General features: G+C 40.0%; 1 protein-coding gene across 3 annotated transcripts in view; it reads right to left on the bottom strand.

The window, feature by feature from the left end:
• SPATS2L (spermatogenesis associated serine rich 2 like) overlaps positions 1-19,856 on the bottom strand; it is a 139,652-nt gene that overhangs the window by 41,447 nt on the left and 78,349 nt on the right. For 2 of the 3 annotated variants that reach the window (XM_029959571.1, XM_018071915.2), the window contains exon 3: positions 3,909-3,970. In XM_029959571.1, coding sequence (XP_029815431.1) covers positions 3,909-3,947 — 39 coding nt within the window. In that variant the 5' untranslated portion in view covers positions 3,948-3,970. Of the gene's footprint in view, positions 1-3,908; positions 3,971-9,106; positions 9,304-19,856 lie in introns of those variants that run through there. The other variant, XM_018071917.2, reaches the window with a different exon arrangement.

Here is a 19,856-nt window from a genome sequence, read left to right as displayed (position 1 = left end):
TTATTCTGAGAGAGATCCTGATGGTAAACTTCTCCTTATACTAGTTATGCAGGCATGTAATGACCCTTGTGGCTGCTGAAATGCATAACTTATGTTATTCCAGAAAATCTGTGGGTCATATGCGCAAAAATATGGTAATTGAAACAGTCCTGGCTTCCCCACAGCTGCAGGAGCCTCTGCCAACTATGGAAACTTCCATTAGCTTTCCTGACATCACAGGCCAACATTTATATAAATCTCTCAAGGGGAAAAAAAAGAAGATATAAAATAGAATGTTTAACCTATTGACTTTATGAACTATTTCAGCTGAAATGCCAAGAAATGAATTATACAAGTATCTACAGTATCATTCTCTTAAGGCTCAAATTTAGGGGTAGGGCTTTACAGAATCTGTGTGTGAGCGTAATACCCAAAATGTCTGCCTCGGCCTCACATCACCCTTAAAACAGTGGTAGAGGTTTTATTTTACTGAATAACTAGAAGTGGATGATGGACAGAACACAGGGAAAGGTCACCATTGGAAAAAAAAAACAACACAAAAAACCAAACCCCCAGAACCCCCACAAAACAAAAGAACAAACATTATGCTAAAACCTGCATGGGATCTGTACCATGTTTTCATCACAAAGAACATCCAATTTAAGGAGAAACTTTTGTGCTACTTTTGCAGAAACTTACAACAATAAGTATTTGTTAACAGATGTACAGCTCCTTTGGCTCCATGCAAGTCACAGCAAGATCAAAGTCTTGCACACATTATGATTTGCAAGCACTGAGGTAGAAGAAAGGGAAAAGTAGGAAGGAACTGTATTCTATTCTTCTCCTGTATTTGCATTGATGGCAATGGATTTGTGGAGCTTGGCAAAAGTACTATATTCATAAACCTTGGTTTTCTTACCCAGAAATATTGCCCCCCCAAAGGCAGATAAAAGTAAACATTAAACTTGCTGCTTCAGTGATGTGTAGCATGACCATCTTGCTTTGTAAGTTTTTGAAGTGAGAAAGGGAAGTGATTTTGACTCTCTAACAAGGACACTGTAACTAATTATATCTTCTTTTCAAACATGCAAATTAAATCCTTACATTTTAGCAGTCTATGCGCAAATCTAATCAAAGCCAACTCAGCAGGACTTCTCTGTTCAACCCTTTCCTCGTATTTCTAGTGCATCACTCAGAGCGTTCTGAAGCTACAGTCACTTCATAGTTATTCAGTCTGTTGCTGACAGGAAGAGGCACAACACTGTAAACCAAACACGAGACACTAAATGGGAGCTCTGGGCCATGGTAATCCCATTTTAAAACAAGACAGACTCGTCCAGGTGAAATGGTACACTGAGTACTTCTCAGCTGATGTATGTAGAGTGCATGAGGTTCATGGTCTTCAGTCACTAACCTTTTATTTACTAGGTTATTGGTCTGTATTTTCCAGAATAAAACCCAGTGATTTTGCAATGAAACTTTAATTGCTACTAAACTAAGTTTTCACTTTGGCATAGGGATTTAGTAGCACTAAATACTGAAGGAAGATACAGGAATAAAGAGTAAAGGATTTATAACAGAATGTATTGATCCAATTATTTTCCTGCCTTAAAATGCATGTGCTCATAAACACTCCAGCAGATATCACACTTGGAATAGTGGAGACTTAGTGTGGGTTAAAGTCCTGTTGCAGTTCCTCATTCTTAAATTCGCAAAAGACAAACACATGATTTGTAAAATCCTGCACTTGTAAAACTGACAGATATAAAAATTTCAAGCTATACAGTAAATATGCAGAACTTCAATTGATTTTCTGAGTTGTTTTTTTAGAGTTACTGTAGTTTACCTTTGATCACCGCGGCACTAGGGGAAAGGATTTAATGACATTACTTTCTACTGCAAAATCCATCATGCTCCTCAATATTTAAACCCTGTGCTGTTATTAAGGACTAAGGAGAATATTCATCACCAAAATACAGATTTACGTTGACATGCAAATCCTCAAGCACAATGAGCGATTGAGATGTTAAAAACAAATATGAGGTAAAACTATTCAAAAAGCAGGTACCTGGGCAGTGCAACAGGTAAGGAACTGTTTCCCACAAGGGAAAGAAGTTCTACATCCTTTTAAAAGCACAAAAAGTGAGTCAGCAGTGAAAGACTGACACAACAGTCTGAACAGGAACTCATTCCCACCTGAATTACTTAGTATAAATCATCACTTGTTATGCCTTTAACTCAGCAGCTTCATGCAGGGATTGGTGGGCAGGTAACAGCCTGTGACCATTCTTCCAGGAAAAAACATTAGCAAACTGCAACTTGAGGAAACCTAGCTTCAGAATCAACAGTTGTCATGGTTCATCAAATCTGTATAAACCAAATGCAACATCTAAACCATTAACTACCAGTCACAATCAGTTCTGAGAAATACGCTGTCTGACAGAAAAGTTCATTATCCACGAACTCAGAAGCAAAAGAGCAACTTAAGTAAAATTTGACCATCGACCTCTTGTTCAAGGTTATTTCTTTTCTCTGTCATGCTGTGGTGTTTTGTTACATCTTAGTTGTCTACCACTTCTTGGGACTTTGTTGAATCAGAAAGCCACATTTACAGTATCTTTCACACATTCCTCAATCCAAACGACTTTTTTTTTTCTGAATAATTTTTTATGTTGGCTCAAGAAAAGAGTTAATCCAAGGAATCATTCACAATTTTTTTATTCTTTTCCTTTCCACTGACAGCCTCAGAGAGAAGAGAATATGTCATGTACCTGCTGCCCTGCAGGACATGTAATGTGCCACAGGCAGGTCTCATGTTACAGTGGAAGATGACTAAATTTTTCAGTTTAACATTGCCCTCACTGTTCAGTATTTCCTTGATATCTAATCAGTCTTGATCCTTTCTCCTTATGCACCTTTCATGAACTGAACAGGTCTAATCATCTTTTCACTGGTTTCTGGACAGATTTGGTCTCCCTGACAGAACTGGATTCTGGCCTCTAACATTTGTCACATTGCCTTAAAATCTGTATCAATAGCCAAATTTGGCTTAACAAAGCTGTAAAGCAAGGAACCCATTAACCTTTTCTGAACTCTCTAATGCAAAGGTCCCTCTCTCTTCCCAAACATGAAATAGAACAAAACCTGTTTTTATAAAAGACGATTCAGGTGAAATCTCAAAATCTTCTTTTAAAATATAACCCTGTCATGTTATACTCCTACAGTCTCACCACTTTTCCCTCTCTCTCTCTCTCTCTGCGTTTTTCCTATTGTTGGTCAGATGTCCTGGTTTCCTATTTATTTTGGTGGGGAGTATCTATAGGTTAGATTGTCACTTCACAATCTGTCTGCTGGGAGTCACAGAAGATCTCTGACCTACCTCATATTAGTATCCTAATTAGCTTTAGGTCCTCTACTGCCTCTGAAAGGATGATGAGCACTAGCCAAGGATAGGGAGAAGACTCACTCAAGCACAGAGAATGCAGTTAAAAGCAGACATACTTTCATAGGAAAAAGTAATCTACTCTTTTTGGGTCTTTAATTTTAGGAATTGCCTTTAAGCAGTACAGGTATAACATTTTTGGTCAGAAAAATTATTTTCTGAAGGGCATGTTTCAAAATACAATGGTTGTATTTTGTACAGCAGCAATCATCACAAAATGCTATTCTCCACAGCATCAGTGTACACAGGAATCACAAAGGAATAATAGAAGTCTAGCTGACAAAACACTGTCTGTAAAAAAGCAAAAATGTTTCTCCTCAAGCAAGATTCATATACTAATCCTATCAATACCTGTCTGTGTACTTAACTTTATGCACAGAGTCAATGCATATTAAAGTTTAGTATGTGAACAGAGTTGGAAGGAGGAGAAGTAAAATATGTATGCAAATATCATTTTGGTTTGCATTGTACTGTTACTTGAACCTACCTTTTCCTTGATATTTACAGGAGAATTGATTTCTGCCATCTCTCTTCAGGTGAGAATACTGTCTGTGAAACGAGAGAAAAACACAGAGATTCATTTAGAGGTTTCAGCCCCAACATGTCAAAACTACACCTATAAAGTCTAATTGCACATGCTTACCTATAAGCACTAGAGAAACATGAGAACACTTAATGCCCTGCACAGTAGTGCTCAATCTTGCTGAAAAGTAAAGCTAGTCCAGATTTCATACTTTCCCAAATTAGTTTTGCAAACACATTTTAAAAATGCCTCACAGTTCTGAATCTGGATAGAAGGCATATCGTGCTTCTCCCAGTCATGTCTCTTGGACCTGATTCATTATTACTTGATAACTCTGAGGTTTTAAAGAGGAGGAATACCCTGGATAAACTCAACAGCTTCTGTTTTCCTATTCACCAGCATCGTCAATTTTTGCCAGAAAATTTGTCAACCGATCCAGTCTTAAAAAGCAGCTAAATGTGCCAGGAGGTTGGGCTGACAAGTGCTGCATGGCTGTTCGTTGGCTGGAGTTTTTTTTCCAAAACTAATTCAGAGGATTTAGTCACACAGCTTCTACTGAAACTAACAGGGTCTGTAGAGTTAAATCTCGTAAGTCTGCTCTGAAAACTTGGGCACATGAATGGAATTTGCATGTGATTAAGAAACACTGCAATATACTTTCTATTTCCAGTTATGTGGCTGAGTGAGTGAGAGAAGCTCTTCCACACGGTGAAAAGGTAACACAGGGAAAGGAGTCCAGTTGTCTAATCCTGCTTTCATCAAAACCAAGTGCCTTAAACTTCTGTAAGGAACAGGCTTCAATCTTCACATTTTAAAAATAAGTCACACAAAGAATTACAGCAAAGACTAAGTCAAATAGAATAAAAGTTTGGTTTGGTCACCACTATTACAGTACACTGATAAAAAAGTACAGATGTACATATATGTGAATGAACTCTTAGTCCATTCCAAGTTTTTACGTGGAAATGCCTCCTTCTTTTCCCCATTTGAGCATTTGCTATGTGGACTGATACATACCTTCCAAAAATTCTTCTAAATCTCTTTTAATGCACTTAAACAATCCTCCCTTAATTCCTTCTTTGAAACACAAAACTTCAGTGGAGTTCAAACTCCAGAAATTAAGCACTTCTCTTACAGTATCCATTGACAGCATTTAAATCTTGTAATTTATTTCTGTATGCATCCATGTTCTAACTATACAGACGAGATTCAAGGAAATATATTTTCAAAAATTTTCGAAAACAGGTTGTTCCTGTGATAAACGGGGAGGAGATAATAGGAAGAAGAAAAAGAAATTAATTTGAGTTTTTGTCTGATGAACAGCAGACACTAAACTACAGAATCCCTCAAAAAATAAGGTGCCAAAAGAAAAAAGTTACTATTTCCATTCCCAGCTACTAAAAAAACATGCTTGAAATGAGTAAGGTCGCTCGTGCCATCTCCATTTTACTATATCATGAACAGATACTGTATTAGAACTCAAATAACTTTTACCTGTCTTTAGTCAGAGGCCCAAACACTTTGCCAAGACACTGAGCTGGAGACTCACTATGTTTGATACGACTTCTTCCTGGCAACTGAGCCACTGTGCCGCTCTGAATGCCTTCCAGTCTGCTGGTACCTCAGACCAGGAGGTTCCCCTCCCTGCCCCTCTTTACATCAAGAATGAAACAGCTCAAATTAGCTTTTTTGTCAAACCCACCCAAAGGCTAAAAGCAGAGTTTAAAATGTCTGGACAGAGCAGGGAGGAAGATCACAGGAATATAAGACTGGGACAATTCCATTTCCAATATTTAGTGAGTTCCAACACTAAAGGAAGGTGTTAAGAAATGACTGTAGCCTGTAGCCCCTATATAACATTTTTTTAATGTACTTCTTGTCTTTTGCTGTCAGCTATTCCTCATGCCAAATGGACAAAGAACATGAGATATAGCTAATCAAATTTCCCATCCAGACTGGAAAGGTCGGCTCTGAAATTGCTCTGTAAATCTTCATCTCCCTTACTGTTGTTCATAAAAGCATGCCTTCTACCTAAGGACATCAAACCCATGCTGGACTGGTCCTATTCTCTGCTTAACAGATAACTGTATGTTAAGGAACAGTTAAGAAATTCAATTAGTTTGCCCTTGTAGTTAGTACTGAGCAGCTTTTGTAATGTTAGAGATGGAAGCCTACCCTCTCCCATACCAATTCAAATACACTTATCTGATCCAGCACCTTATAACAACATTAAAAGAAGACCAGTAAAAACACACAACACAGAAACAAGTTCAATAAGAATTATGGCTAACAAAAAACCTCTAGCCTTAGAAGTCCATTAATCTATAAAAAACAATAAATAATGGGAAAAGATCTTGGTCCCTTTAAATCCTCAGAGTCTACTTTTTCAGCATATATTTTACCAATTTTGTACCAAAACTGTATATTTTAAAACTGTATCTTGTACAAAGCAAATTAATCAAAATAATGGTATTTTGTGAAAGCCCCACACCTCTTAATTTATGTTTCTTCAGAGATACCAGCTAAATAATTCTTCAAATGTAAAATCATTTTGCTGATTAAACCCTAATACAGCATTTAGCCCATTTTACTCTTTGTAGCAATGCTCTGACTCAGTTTAAAACCAGACATAAAAACTTCATTCAACACCTTGCCAGATTTGACTTGCCATTTCTTTACTGTACACTGCAGGTGTTACTGTGATTATAGCCTTCCACCAATAAATGTGGTGCTGATTCAGCTAGTTTGCAACTTCAAGCTGTTTCAAGAAGACCTGGCATGCCACACATAACATGCCCTCAGTTTCTTTCTTCCTTTCTTTCTCTCTTTTTTCTTTTCCTCTTAAGATAAAGAACAAAAAGACTTATTCCTCTACACTTCACACTCTTCATTAATATGCATATTACAGCTGTCAAAATGAAGATGCTAAAACTGAGTTGGAGCTATTTTTCATTCACCTTCTCCAAGGACAGATAATTGAAATAACATGCATAAAACACTTGCTCGTTTATATAACTCAGTCCAGCACTGCTTGTTACATAAAATACAGATGATACATTAAAAGGAAAATGTCAGTGCAGCACTAATTTTTAAAAACATCCTTTATGGCTATACTTAATAGTCAATAAACTTAATTTTCTCATTGTAGCATAAACTGATTTATTGACTTAACTAGTATTTTTCCTTTGATGGTATTTTAATCTCTGTATTGAACAATTACTTCATTTCTAATCCTGTGACAAAAGATTGTAGCACATCAATAATTTTACAAACAAAATAGTCCCACTGAAGTTTACAAGCTTTATCTCCAGGCTAGGATCTAAATTTGAGTTGCTACATTCTCATCCTGAACTCGTCAGAGAAGCTTCTTTCTGTCTGAATTGTGGAACATCAAAACACAGCCCTCAACTGAGCCCTAAAGGCAAGGGACAACAGTACTTTGCGTGTCACCAACAGCATGCACACAAAGGAATGTTTGGAAAAAGATCTTTGACACAATATTTTCTGCAGTGGCCAAGATTAAGCTAACACCAGCACTAATTTAAATGCACAAAACATACTGTATATATGAGAGGTTCTCAGCTTGAATGTCAGCTTTCTTGCTTGTATTTGTGCTCCTGAAATGTCACTGCATATCATGCCAATAGGACTTCCAAGAAAAAGGAATAAAAAAAAAAAACCAACAAAACCAAAAACCCAACCAAACTACAAAAGCCCTTATATAAATGGGTCATTAATTTCTGATACAAATTTCCAAATGCATTACCTGGAACAGGAGATCACTCTCACGTTTCTTGTTACATCCTGACCTCACATACTGACAAAAGCGTATTTTTTCTATATCTAATACACACATCCAAAGGAGACATTTTACTTGCCTTGTAAAATGAAGCATTTCAGTAGCATTCAAAGAAATGCTGCAGAGAAGACTGGATTAGTTTTGGCAGTGTTTTACTTCTCCCCCCTACCAAATGAAGCAATTCATATTACTCCATGTAGGTTTAAGCTAACACAAACCTGAACCAGGGCATCCAAGGTGCTGGCACATGCTCTGTCCTGCTGACCTTAACTGCGAGCAGCAACATCCAGCAGGGCAGACAGACAGAAACAGCCTTTAACCACTGCAGAAAAATATGCTAGAGCTCACCTGCCACAGCCTTCATTATATGGCTGCTTGCCCAGCCTTTACAGAAGTTTCCTTTCTGTCTCCAAGCAGCTCTAAAAATCCCTCTGCTTCTGTACTCAAGTTCCAGAGAATGCCTGCCACCTTCCTAATAGTACCACCTTTGGAGGTTTTTGGCCCACAGACACCTTCCAGCTACACAGGTCTTCAGGTAAAGTTGACAAACACCCAGTTTATACAGCATTTTGCATGGGTGGGATTGCCTGCATCTAAAGAAGCAAAGAATCACAAGAACAACTCCGAGTCCTACTCCTACTGCAAAACCAGGCACATTTAAATTTCAGACTTCAAAACTGTATCAGAGAGAAGAAACATGCTCCCCTTCTAACAAACTAACAAATCTCCTTGCAAATACACAGAGGGGGAAAGGAGTTTATGAAAGCATAAAGATTGCCAGAAAGATACGATTTGTGAAAATATCCTGTCAGTAAGTTCTATCAGAGTGGAGACTGTGTGTGACACCTGTTCCACCATTTCTGACATCTGAAGATGCAATGAGGAACAGAAAATTCCCCATGAAACAGCACACAATAGTCTGGTGTTGGAAAGATTTCCCAGCTGTGGGTTTATGGATGAATAGTTTCCTACACCCCAAAAAATGACATAGTTCCTCATCTGCCCACTTCAACTGCTTCCTTTTATAAGGTAGTCCCAACCCAGCACAGTAAGAATCCCATGTCTAACTGACAGCAACCTTGCCAGTGCTTCTCTAACCCCAGCCACCGAGTAAGCTTTCTCTGCTAACAGAGCAACTATAGTTTACAACTTTGCCACTCAAATTTGTTCATGAAGTAGAACAGTGCTAGAATGTGGATTTGAATAAATTATCTTTAATTAAAAATGAAATGAAAAAATTAATTTCCAAATAGTTCAGTCAAAATCCTCCAGCTCCAAGAAGCTAGCATGCAAGGTATGAGAGGAACAAAGCAACCACAATTTTAGAGCCACCTTCAAAAAATAGGATGGAAACGCTAAGTACCTGTGCTAGTTTTGGCTGGGATGAAGTTAATTGTCTTCACAGTAGCCAGTATGAGGCTGTGTTTTGGATTTGTGCTAAAAACAGCGCTAATAACACGGGGATGTTTAGTTACTGCTGAGCAGGGTTTACACTGAGTCAAGGCCTTTTCTGCCTTTCACCCCACCCCACCAGCGAGGAGGCTGAGGGGCACAAGAAACTGGGAGGGGACACAGCCAGGACAGCTGACCAAAGGGATATTCCATACTATATGATGTCATGCTCAGCATACAAAGCTCTCCCCCATTCCACCAGGGAGTGAATGAGCAGCTGTGGGGTGCTTAGTTGCTGGCTGGGATTAAACCATGACAGTATCTAATGAGATCGTAGCAGCCTGCGTTATGCTTTCATCTTCTCCGCTCCTACTTTCTCTACAGAATTACATCTCATTTTGAAATGGGATTCCTATCTATCCATATATATTAGATTACACTGTCTGGCCTGCAGACCTCCCTGTGCTCCAGGTAAAGGCAAAACCATCAGAATGAGAGACACATGGCCTCCATTTCACATTTCACTTTGACTTTCATTATAAAGAGGTGCTACTAGAGAACTGCAGATGAAGGCTGGGATGCAATTTTAAGCTAATATTGTTGTATCAGAAAGACTGACAAAACTGCAAGATTCAAAAATTCAAGTATTTCAGAAAGGAATTATTTTTGTTTTCACACTGATTTTATTTAAATAGCAGAAGAAAAATTTACATTAGGTCAAAGGCCAAAAGGGCAAACATTAGCATGCATATGATTATGAGTTACAATAATTAATGTCCTCACTTGTGCACAAAACCCTGCCATTGGTTGCAAAACTACAGAAACAGCACGATTTAGACACTTGTCTTCACTATCTTGAGATTAGCAATGGGTATGATCTCCTATTTGCTGTAGTCTAGTGTCTAGGGATGAATATAATAATTAAAAAATAAATGCATAAACATAACCAGACTCAGGAGCATCTAGGCTATAATAACAAGTGTCCTCCCAGCTGTCCTTTTAGCCTTCTGTGTCATTAGATATGAACACATTTAGTAAAAACAACGTAAAGTGTAACTGGTATTTTCCCAGTATTGTTCTCTGCCTTTCTAAAGATTGTATGGAGAAATTTTGTATCCACACCATCATTTTCTATTTCCTGCTTTTCAGAAGTTCGAGTATTAGCCCCTTCAGGCTAGTTAAGTGCCCGAGTGTAAGTTTCATGGTATCTGAGGCCTTTAGAATCCTTTTCTTCAAATGCCTGCATAAACATATGTACGTGAGTGCACACACATTCCAGAATATTCCCCCTTTGCAGGGCCCAGTTCAACTACTGCCCCTGGTCACGCTTGTCTCAACCACAGAATGCAGCTGTTGTCTCTGCATTCTCCCTTCTGCTCACCTAATGCAGCCAGACTCCCTAATGGTCACCACACTCCGCCTGAAACCTACGGGCTGCAGAGCCAGAAACGTGATGCAGGAAATAAAACGTCTCACTGATTCCACATGTAGGTCTGGATTCCTACAGAAAAGAGGCATATGGTCCCCCATTGTTTATCACCTCCTCCTTGAGGATTTCTGAAATGACAGACACTACAATCTGAGAAAGAAGTGAGTTCTTGCAGAATCACAGAATATGCTGAGTTGGAAGGGACCCACAAGGATCATTGAATCCAACCCTTAGCTCCGCACAGGATCATCCCTAACAATCCCACCATGGGCCTGAGAGTATCATCCAAACACTTCTTAAATGCTGTCAGCCTTGGTGTTTTCACCACTGCCCTGGGGAGCCTGTTCCAGTGCCCACTCTGGGTGAAAAATCTTTTTCTAATATCCAACCTAAATCTCGTTTGACAAAACTTTAGACCATTCCCTGGGGTCCTGTCACTGGTCACCACAGAGAAGGGATCAGTGCCTGCCCCTCCCCTTCCTCTCATGAGGAAGTTGTAACTGCAATGAGGTCTCCCCTCAGTCTCCTCCAGGTTGCACAGACCAAATGCCCTCAGCCTCTCCTCATATGGTTTCCCCTCAAGGCCCTTCACCATCTTCACTGCCCTCCTTTGGACGCTCCTAACAGCTTAATATCTTTCTTATATCATGGTGCCCAAAACCGCCACAATATTCAAGGTGTTGCAGCCTCCACTGTAAGAGAGTCCTGCAGAGGAATATTCTAGCCCTCATCAAGATCAAGTTGAGAGAAGGTCAGAAGAAAGGTACTTGGACTGGCATCTTCCTCAAACTCCATTAATATTTAATCCAAACAGTTTACAGGAATTCAGTAATAAAACTATCTTTTGACAGACATCAGACAAGATTCCGGGTGTATTTCCTGTAACTGGTCCACAGACAACACACCCTTGTTACAAAAGCAAGGCTGCTTGCAAATTCTCTTGCTGTACAGTCTTTGAATGCTGGGCCTGTCCTAAGCTAAGCACTTCTTTAACACAGGTTTCAGTGTGGCTTCCCCAAAGATTGGTGTCACTGCACTAGCTGATGTTCATTCAAGGCAAGTGACTGACACCCTGTAACAGTTACCACCGGAGTTACCATCCCAGAGACCTCTGAGTATAACACCCTGGTAACTTTGTAGAATATACCTTGGGCTGAGAAGGATCCAAAAGGGTAGTTTATATTTAGGTCATTAACTTCATCCTGCTTCTGAGCAAAGGAGGTCAATTTTAAAAACCCATACAAATGTATAAAGAAAGGCCAGCTCTGCATTATTTACAGCAAATTAATGGAATGAAGAATCAGGCTACAGAAGGGGACGTGGGAGTCCTGTGTAGAGCAACGTATCTATGTTGCACAGACAGGTACCAGTGTAGAGCAGACGTTCTGTAAGTGCTGATATATAGACATATGTATATAGACACATATAGATACCAAAAAATGCTATTTCCACTAAGGTTTTTTTGTTTAGTTAACTTGGAGTGTTCCAAGAACAGTTCTAGTCCAGTAGCAGTGGGTGGAAACAATAAATATAATAAAATGCTTTATGAAATAATCATATTTTAAGTAAAATAAATACAAAAATAAAATAAGTACCATTATTTTTAAAACTACACAGCATTCTAAACACTGAAAAACATCCCCAAACCACACATGACAGTACATCTCTTAAACAAAACCTAGGAATTCAGATTCAAAAAATGCCAAATTTCTGGAAGGGAGTCTCGTTGCAAAGTAACAGGCTTTTCCATGAAAGGGTATTTACAGGACAGAAAAGCTATTTCCTGGTGAACATTCAAGTGACTTAAGCACAACCTCTGAAAATTCCTCCCATCCTCTTTATCTTACTGATTAGTAGCCAAACATTTATTTTCAAGTCAGAGCTTTTCTGAAGTTGCACAACCTGCCACGTGAAGCAGAGTGCCAGTAATCTGAAGTCAACAGTTTCCCACCTAAAAAGTTGTACATAGTACCACGTGTTTGAACTCCCTATCCATTGGGTTTTGTCACCTGAACAACTATCAGATATATTGCTGAAAGGATATGAGTGGTCAAATGCACAATTAGTTCTAAACTGAGGTGACAGCACTTCCCAGTGCTCTTCTTTTTGACCTGTACAATTTATCCCACCCTTTTATCTACGAAGGGAACACTCAATGGCACTGACTCCACACCACATTAAGAAGCTATACTAAACTACAAAAATACTAAAAAGCTGAAATAGGATAAGGCACAAAGTCTCCCAACTATTTTTAATTTCAGAGTAGGAAATTGTCAATTCATTTAAATCAGAACTTCTGAAAGAATGAAGAGTCCTGTCCTATAAACGCTTATTTAAAGAAAATGAAACAGCTCAAATGGCAGAGACCAAAAATATTATCCCAGCAGCCTAGTGACAAGGAAATGTCCCCAGCCTACAGATACTGAAGGTCTAGTGCCTGTTACAAATCTGTCTTCTGCTACATTAGAAGTGTACTTTAACCCTGGGTCATTCTTGTGTTCATCTTCTAGAACCAGTTAAGAGCCAGCAAAGGCATTTCCTCACTCTAAAGGTCCAAAGGCAAGAAACCCAGCATCATTCCATCATTACTACAACTGCCAGTGGCTGCTCAGGATAAAGTAGCCACTTGCTTGGCTCCCGATATTCTCCACTGTGGGAACTGCACCCAGGGGCTCTATACCCTCTCCAGTCTGCAAGGGAATCTCTGCTGAGAGACTAGAGCCTATGTTCTGCTGGCTGGCATCCTAGAGGATCATCTGCAGAGCATCACTGTGATTCAGCATAAACTAAATTCCCAGTTTTACTACATATATTACACTGGTAGAGCAGAGCCCAATTCACAATAAATGGATTCAGCTACATGGTCAGTAAAACGATCCTCTCTGATAGGCAGGAAGGAGGGATGGGGGATCTGGAAAAAAAATTCAGACTGAGTAAACTCACTTTCCATAGTAAGACTTGCCAAAATAAACATTAGTGTCTTGCTCTTCCTGAAGTGCCTGAAGGAATCTTGCCAAGCATACTGATAAAGAGCAGTGAAATAGTAAAAAAAAAATCTACTCAAATTCTATATTTGCATGACCCTCCTGCAACACAAAACAAAAAAAAAGGTTAACTTTCAGTTTTTACAAATGAGGTATTATCTTCCAAGTCCTTCTTGCCAGGGACTTGAGCTATTAAGTCATTTACACTGGCTCCTATTTCAGCTCAGAGTGGCATGCCAGGAGACAGCGCCGGTTCATTTGCTTCTGCGGTTGCCCAAATGTGGACTGCTGGAAGAGTATGGCATGGGAATGCTAACAGTGAAGGATATAAAGTGGTAGCACACCTCACCTCAATCACAGGGGTTTCTCTAAACAGTAAGAACAGAAGGACCAAAGTGAATGTCAGGAAGTGCTCAAATTCACCTTTGTTTTCGATGTTAAGAAATAAAATTATCACAAGGAATAAAACTTCTACCAGCAGGCTGGTGCAGACAGAAAAGGATCAGTCATCAGAGCTGCCTGGCCAAGCACCCAGGGAAGCACAGCACTCATGAGTTGGCAAGTTTATGGTGAGGTTGAGAAAAGGAAGAACTTTAACAGAGCTCTAAAAGAACTCCCTGAAGTAAAGGGCTTCTGATGAGAGCTGATAAAGCCAAGTACTCAACTGGAGGCAAGACAGACCTGAAGAGGCCTTAATGCAGCAAGGCCTCAGGTGAGTAACATATATTCAAAGCAGACTTTATGAGTCAGTGAGGTTGTGCATATGCTTGAAAGTAAATACCTGACTTACATGTGCCACAGCAATCTGAACCTTCCAAAGCCAAACACTGAAACTAAATGCAGCCTTTCATTTTCTAAAACCGAGTCACTCATATAAGTCCTTTGAAGAAGATGCAAATTTTTCCTTGAACAGTATTTTAAATTATTACATTTACATATATGTACACACACAAAATGTATGTACATAAAAGCTCTAAAAATGTTTACAAGTTCCTTTAGTAAAATGGCCTGATCTATACCCATGATAAACACACAGGCCCAGCAGTATTCCCATGTTAACAGTATCTGTAGTCAGACACTACATTAGAAGCACTACCAATGACATTTGGGTATTCCCAGATTTACAACAAATGCTACTCCTTCCTCTCCTCCCCCACCTTCCTACTGCCAAAGAAAACATCCATTTTCTATGTTATCAAAAGGTATTCCTGGAAACAACAACAAAAGCATATAAATAAGTTAAACTATAATTACTTATTGTTCATACAGTCCTTCAACCTAATTGCTATTACACATTAAATATGTGGCTATTATACCATTTACCGGACTTTGAACTGTACTTTTTAGAGAAAAAAAAACACGAAAGAAAACAAATTATTCTTTTTCAGCTGAAACGCACACCACCCCATGTAATCAAAATTGTAAAAGCACAGTCAATCAATGCAGACTGTGTACTGCCAAAATGTGCAAAGGCACCTTAACCAGTCTTCCCTCTCATATCCACCCCAATACTCAGGAGACAATGCCAGAGAACTTTTCTGCTTCTGAAGGTCAGTAGCATATGAAGTGTTGCCTGACATGCATGAACCAAAGTTCCTGTTTAGCCAGGTGTATAACGGTTTTTTACAAAAAAAAAAAAATTACAGATTTCTTAACTTGGCAAAAGCAATCCTGGTAAAGCTGTTTGACTAGCTAGGACATGTGGACCAGCAAATGGAGTAATTTTATCCAGAGAATAAAAAGAAGGTATTTTGTTTATTTGATGAGGAACATTTTAAAGAAAATAAAAGTATGTGTTATTTTTGAGGTACTTTTCTCAAAGACAGCTAAACTCAGTTACACTGTACAGCACAGATATGTACTCTAGAGCACTTTTCAGCTCATCTGTTTGTGCCCACTCCCTGGAAGTGATCTTTGGTACGCCAGAGTCCATGAATTGATAAAATCTGTAGCATGTTAGACAGACTATTACTTTGCATCCATGCAGAATTTCTGCAGATGAATATTTAACACAGCTTTGGAGGATAATGTAAATATACTATTTGCTCCACAAAATCTAGTGTTCAAAAGCATCAAATTAAGCCCTCATTTGCAGTTACCACAAGGCCTTACCAGCTGAAACTCTCATTGTGCTAAAAGGATGCCAAGTCCATTTACCTTGGGCAAACATGGATACCAGCACATTTTAGATGCTGTACAGGGCTTGTGTGGCAATGTTTTGGTAGTGGAGGGGTGGCCACTGGTGTGGTTGCTGAGAGAAGCTGCCAGAAGCTTCCCTCATGTCTGGTAGAGTCAATGCCAATTGGCTTCAAGATGGACCCACCTCTGGCCAAGGGTGATCCCGTCAGCAACCATGGTAGTGCCTCTGGGATAACACAGTTAAGAAGAGGGCAAAAAAAGAGCTGTGCAGGAGCAATTGCAGCCAGAGAGAGGGAGTGAGAATATGTGAGACAGACAACTCTGCAGACATCAAGGTCAGTGGAAAAGGAGGGGGAGGAGGTGTTCTAGGCACCGGAGCAGACATCCCCCTGCAGCCTGTGGTGAATACCATGGTGAAGCAGCTGTGCCCCTGCAGCCTACAGATGTCCACAGGGGAGCAGAGATCTACCTGCAGCCTGTGATGGACCCCACATAGGAGCAGGTGGGTCCCAAAGAAGGCTGTGTCCCTGTGGGAAGCCCATGCTGGAACAAGCTCCTGGCAGGGACCTGCTGACCCTCGGAGAGAAGAGCCCATGCTGGAGCAGTTCCTGAAAGGACTTGTGACACTGTGGGGGAACCACGCTGGAGCAGCCTGTTCCTGAAGGACTGCACCCTCTGTAAAGGGACCCATGCTGAAGAACTGCAGCCCATGGGATGGCCCCATGTTGGAGAATTTCACAGAGGGTCGTGTCCCATGGCAGGGACCACACACTCTTCCCCTGCTCTAGTGTGGGGAGTCCTTCCCCTGAGGAGGAAGGAACGGCAGAGACAACACGTGATGGACTGACCGTGACCCTCATTCCCCATCCACCAGCACCGCTCTGGGGAGGAGTTAGAGAACTTGGGAGTAAAGTTAAGCCTGGGAAGAAGGGAGGGCTGGGGGTAAGGCTTTTAAAATTTAGGTTTTATTTCTCATTATCTTGCTGTTATTGACTGGTAATAAATTAAGCTAATTTCTCCAAGTCTAGTCTGTTTTGCCTGTGATGGTAATGGCAGAGTGATCTGTCCCTGAGCCTTTTGTTATGTCTTCTCCCCCCTATCAGAGATGGGAGGGATAGAGCAGCTTAGGTGGGCACTAGGCACCCAGTCAGGGTCAAGAGACCACAAGCACACAGAAAAGCACATTTTGTACGTGAACTTCAAATTGCCCCTTCAAAACTGCTAAATCTCTCTTCTCATTGCTGTTAATGAGGAACACTACAACAGCACTTACAAGCTCTCATATATTGCACGTAGGCACTATCAAAGAAATGTGCTGGTTAACAGAGTTACCACACTGAGCAAGTCAAATTCTCAGCAAGTCAAACTCCCAGTACCTCAACTTGCTCTAACCATTCTGTAAGCAGCAAGAACTGGCAGACAATAAGCTGAGCTGGCTAGGAGTTTTCCAGTCAAACAGGAGGTTTGTTGGGGTGGGTGAAGCCACTGCAGCATAGCTGAAACATTTCTCAAACATCTGCTGAACAAGGCTTCCCCAAAAAGCTAATTGAATTCCCTATTAGCTAGTTATCTTTTCCCAGAGAGCCCAAATCACAGCAAAACTTGGGATAAGCGAAGTTCAGCTTAACAAAGCAGGAAGTTACTGTGGCTTGTGCAAACACAGAAGTGCTGACCTCAGCGTTTACCCAGTAAAGCCCTGTATCAGTCATGTCTTTCCTTCACTCTTCTAGAGCCTTCCCAAGTAAAGGCAAAGGTGATTCCTGAACACCCAGGTTTTTTTCCTAAGTGTCTGACTGCATTTTCATGACGCCATGCATGAAGTTATCATCTTCATTCATAATGAGCAGTTCTGGCAGTCACTTGTACAGATTTCTTACCCTAGACAAAAGCACAGTCAGAGCTGCCACAAATTCATATCTCCAATTTAGCCATACACCAAAACAAGCAGGGCTGGCTCTGCAGGCAGCAGATGTGAGCTGTGACTGGATTTTGTGGCTAACAGAGCTCTATCACTGGCACCCAGAGAACCAAAGATTTTGGCTGAAGATCCTTGTAGTTGCTCAGTATTTGGACTCTCCAACAATGAAAAAAGGAAAAAAAAAAAAAAGAGACCCATGTATGAGAAGCCAGGATGAGATTCAGGTCCACTGGCTGCCTTCCTTAAATATGCAGAGTTCCCAATAATATTGACACAGGTAGAGTTGTTCCAAGACCTGAATTTTATCCCTCACTACTTTTGCAGGGGTTCTGCTCATTAACTGCAATCAGATAGTCTAGCCACCTTGCTCACAATCAGAGCACAGCAAACAGGGAAATGCTTTAGCTGTTTTTAAACTGCCTGAACTGTGCACTTGGAGGAAAAATACAAGAACTCTTTCACCACTTTCTCCCCACATACACCCTGCTTTTAGATAGAGCACAAATTATTGCCTTGATCCTCCATTCTAGCAGAATACACACTCCATCCTACTGCCCTCAGAGAAGGCATTTGTTCCTTTGCTGCTGAGGACAAAGATATCCACAATTCTTCCAAACTACTCCGAGTGCATGCTCCATAAAGAGAATAAAAAAATGGAAGTTATCACTGGCAAAGAAAAACTACTAATCATGAACCTTAACAGCATGAATGATTTCAGAACATACTGGAAGGGAGCAATTTGTTTCTGCCTTCACCGGCTGCCTGCCTTTTCATGAATATGTTCAGTCCTCCCCATCACTACAGAAAAGTTTCATTCAAATCAGTGCTTCAGTGTTAAAAAGTCATGAGAAATTGCATAACACCTTATATGAAGGTGCTGAAGTCTCAGTTTCACTGTGCCTACTGCGGGACCAACCAAATCCCATAATGTCATCTCTCTCCTGGAGTGACAGCATCAACTGACAAACCCAGTAAGAGATCTGAAGGGGGCCACCTAGAACATTCACCAAAGGTTTTGTGATGCTTTTCACCACCATGAACAAATGCTTATCTGTCTTAACAAGTGCAATAAAGAAGGGTCAGAAATAACAGAGCAGACCAAATATCCTAAAAATAGAGAATCAATTCAAGAACTCAAAAGTCTCCTTTAATCTCAATTATTCCCTCTAAAAATTATGTGAAAGCTCAACCTGCTTTCACTTTCAGACTTTAATACTGATCAAAGTAATCAGTGAACTCGAATTTGAATTATCTTTGCTCTTTGTATCACACAGCTGCCATTTATTTTTCATTGACAGCAGCATACATGATCAAAAATGAGGTGTTGCAGGGAAGAATAGGGACATTGACAGTAATGTCTCTGATTTTTTTTTTAAGAAGTGAACTAAGATTTCATTCCTATTTCAGATTTTTTTTTTTAGTTTTTCCATTTCCTGGGATAATCACATAATTCTAATTCTTTATGTTTCAATTTCGAAAGCATTTTATCTGTCCAGTCTCATGGTAAATAAGACTTGTAGATTATTTAAGGCACAAAATTACATATTTATACAGACAGTAATAAAATGCATCTATAGGCAATTAACAAACTACCCATTTTGGAGATAATTTGGCCAGTGTGAACATCAGACCTTTCTCCAGAATTCCTCCTGCAGGACAGAGTCAGCTTGAATATGCAGGTCCTATTCAGAGAAGGACTTAAGTGCTACTGAATTCCATGAAACAAATTTTTTGAGACATTTTTCAGAGAAAAACAAACTTCAGCACATTCTTAGGAATATTTTTGAACTCTTTCAGAAGTGTGCATGACTCTAATGAAAATGTCATATCTGCACATACAAGAAAACCTTTTTAATCAAGAATACTCTGTTCTTAATATTTTACAATAGGATTTTGTTCTTCTGATAATTCTTTTTTTAGTATTACATTAGTAAGTAAAAAAAAAACCCCACTATAATTTGGGGTTGTGCTGGATCTGACTGGGACAGAGTTGACTTTCTTCATAGCAGCCCATATGGTGCTCTGCTTTGGATCTGTGGCTACAACAGTGATGACAACACACCAGTGTTTTGGCTACTGCTGAGCTGTGCTTGCACAGTGTCAAGGCCACCTCTGTTCTCCCCCTCCACAGCCAGGCTGAGGGTGGGCAAGAGGCTGGGAGGGGACACAGCTGGGACAGCTCACCCAGAGTAGCCAAACGGATATTTCATACAATGTATCTTTAAGTTTAGGAACAAAAACTGGGATAGAG

Source organism: Manacus vitellinus, unplaced genomic scaffold, assembly GCF_001715985.3.
Source record: "Manacus vitellinus isolate BGI_N305 unplaced genomic scaffold, ASM171598v3 scaffold_20_pilon, whole genome shotgun sequence".
NCBI classification, from domain to species: domain Eukaryota; kingdom Metazoa; phylum Chordata; class Aves; order Passeriformes; family Pipridae; genus Manacus; species Manacus vitellinus.
This window is presented reverse-complemented; position numbering and strand designations above follow the sequence as displayed.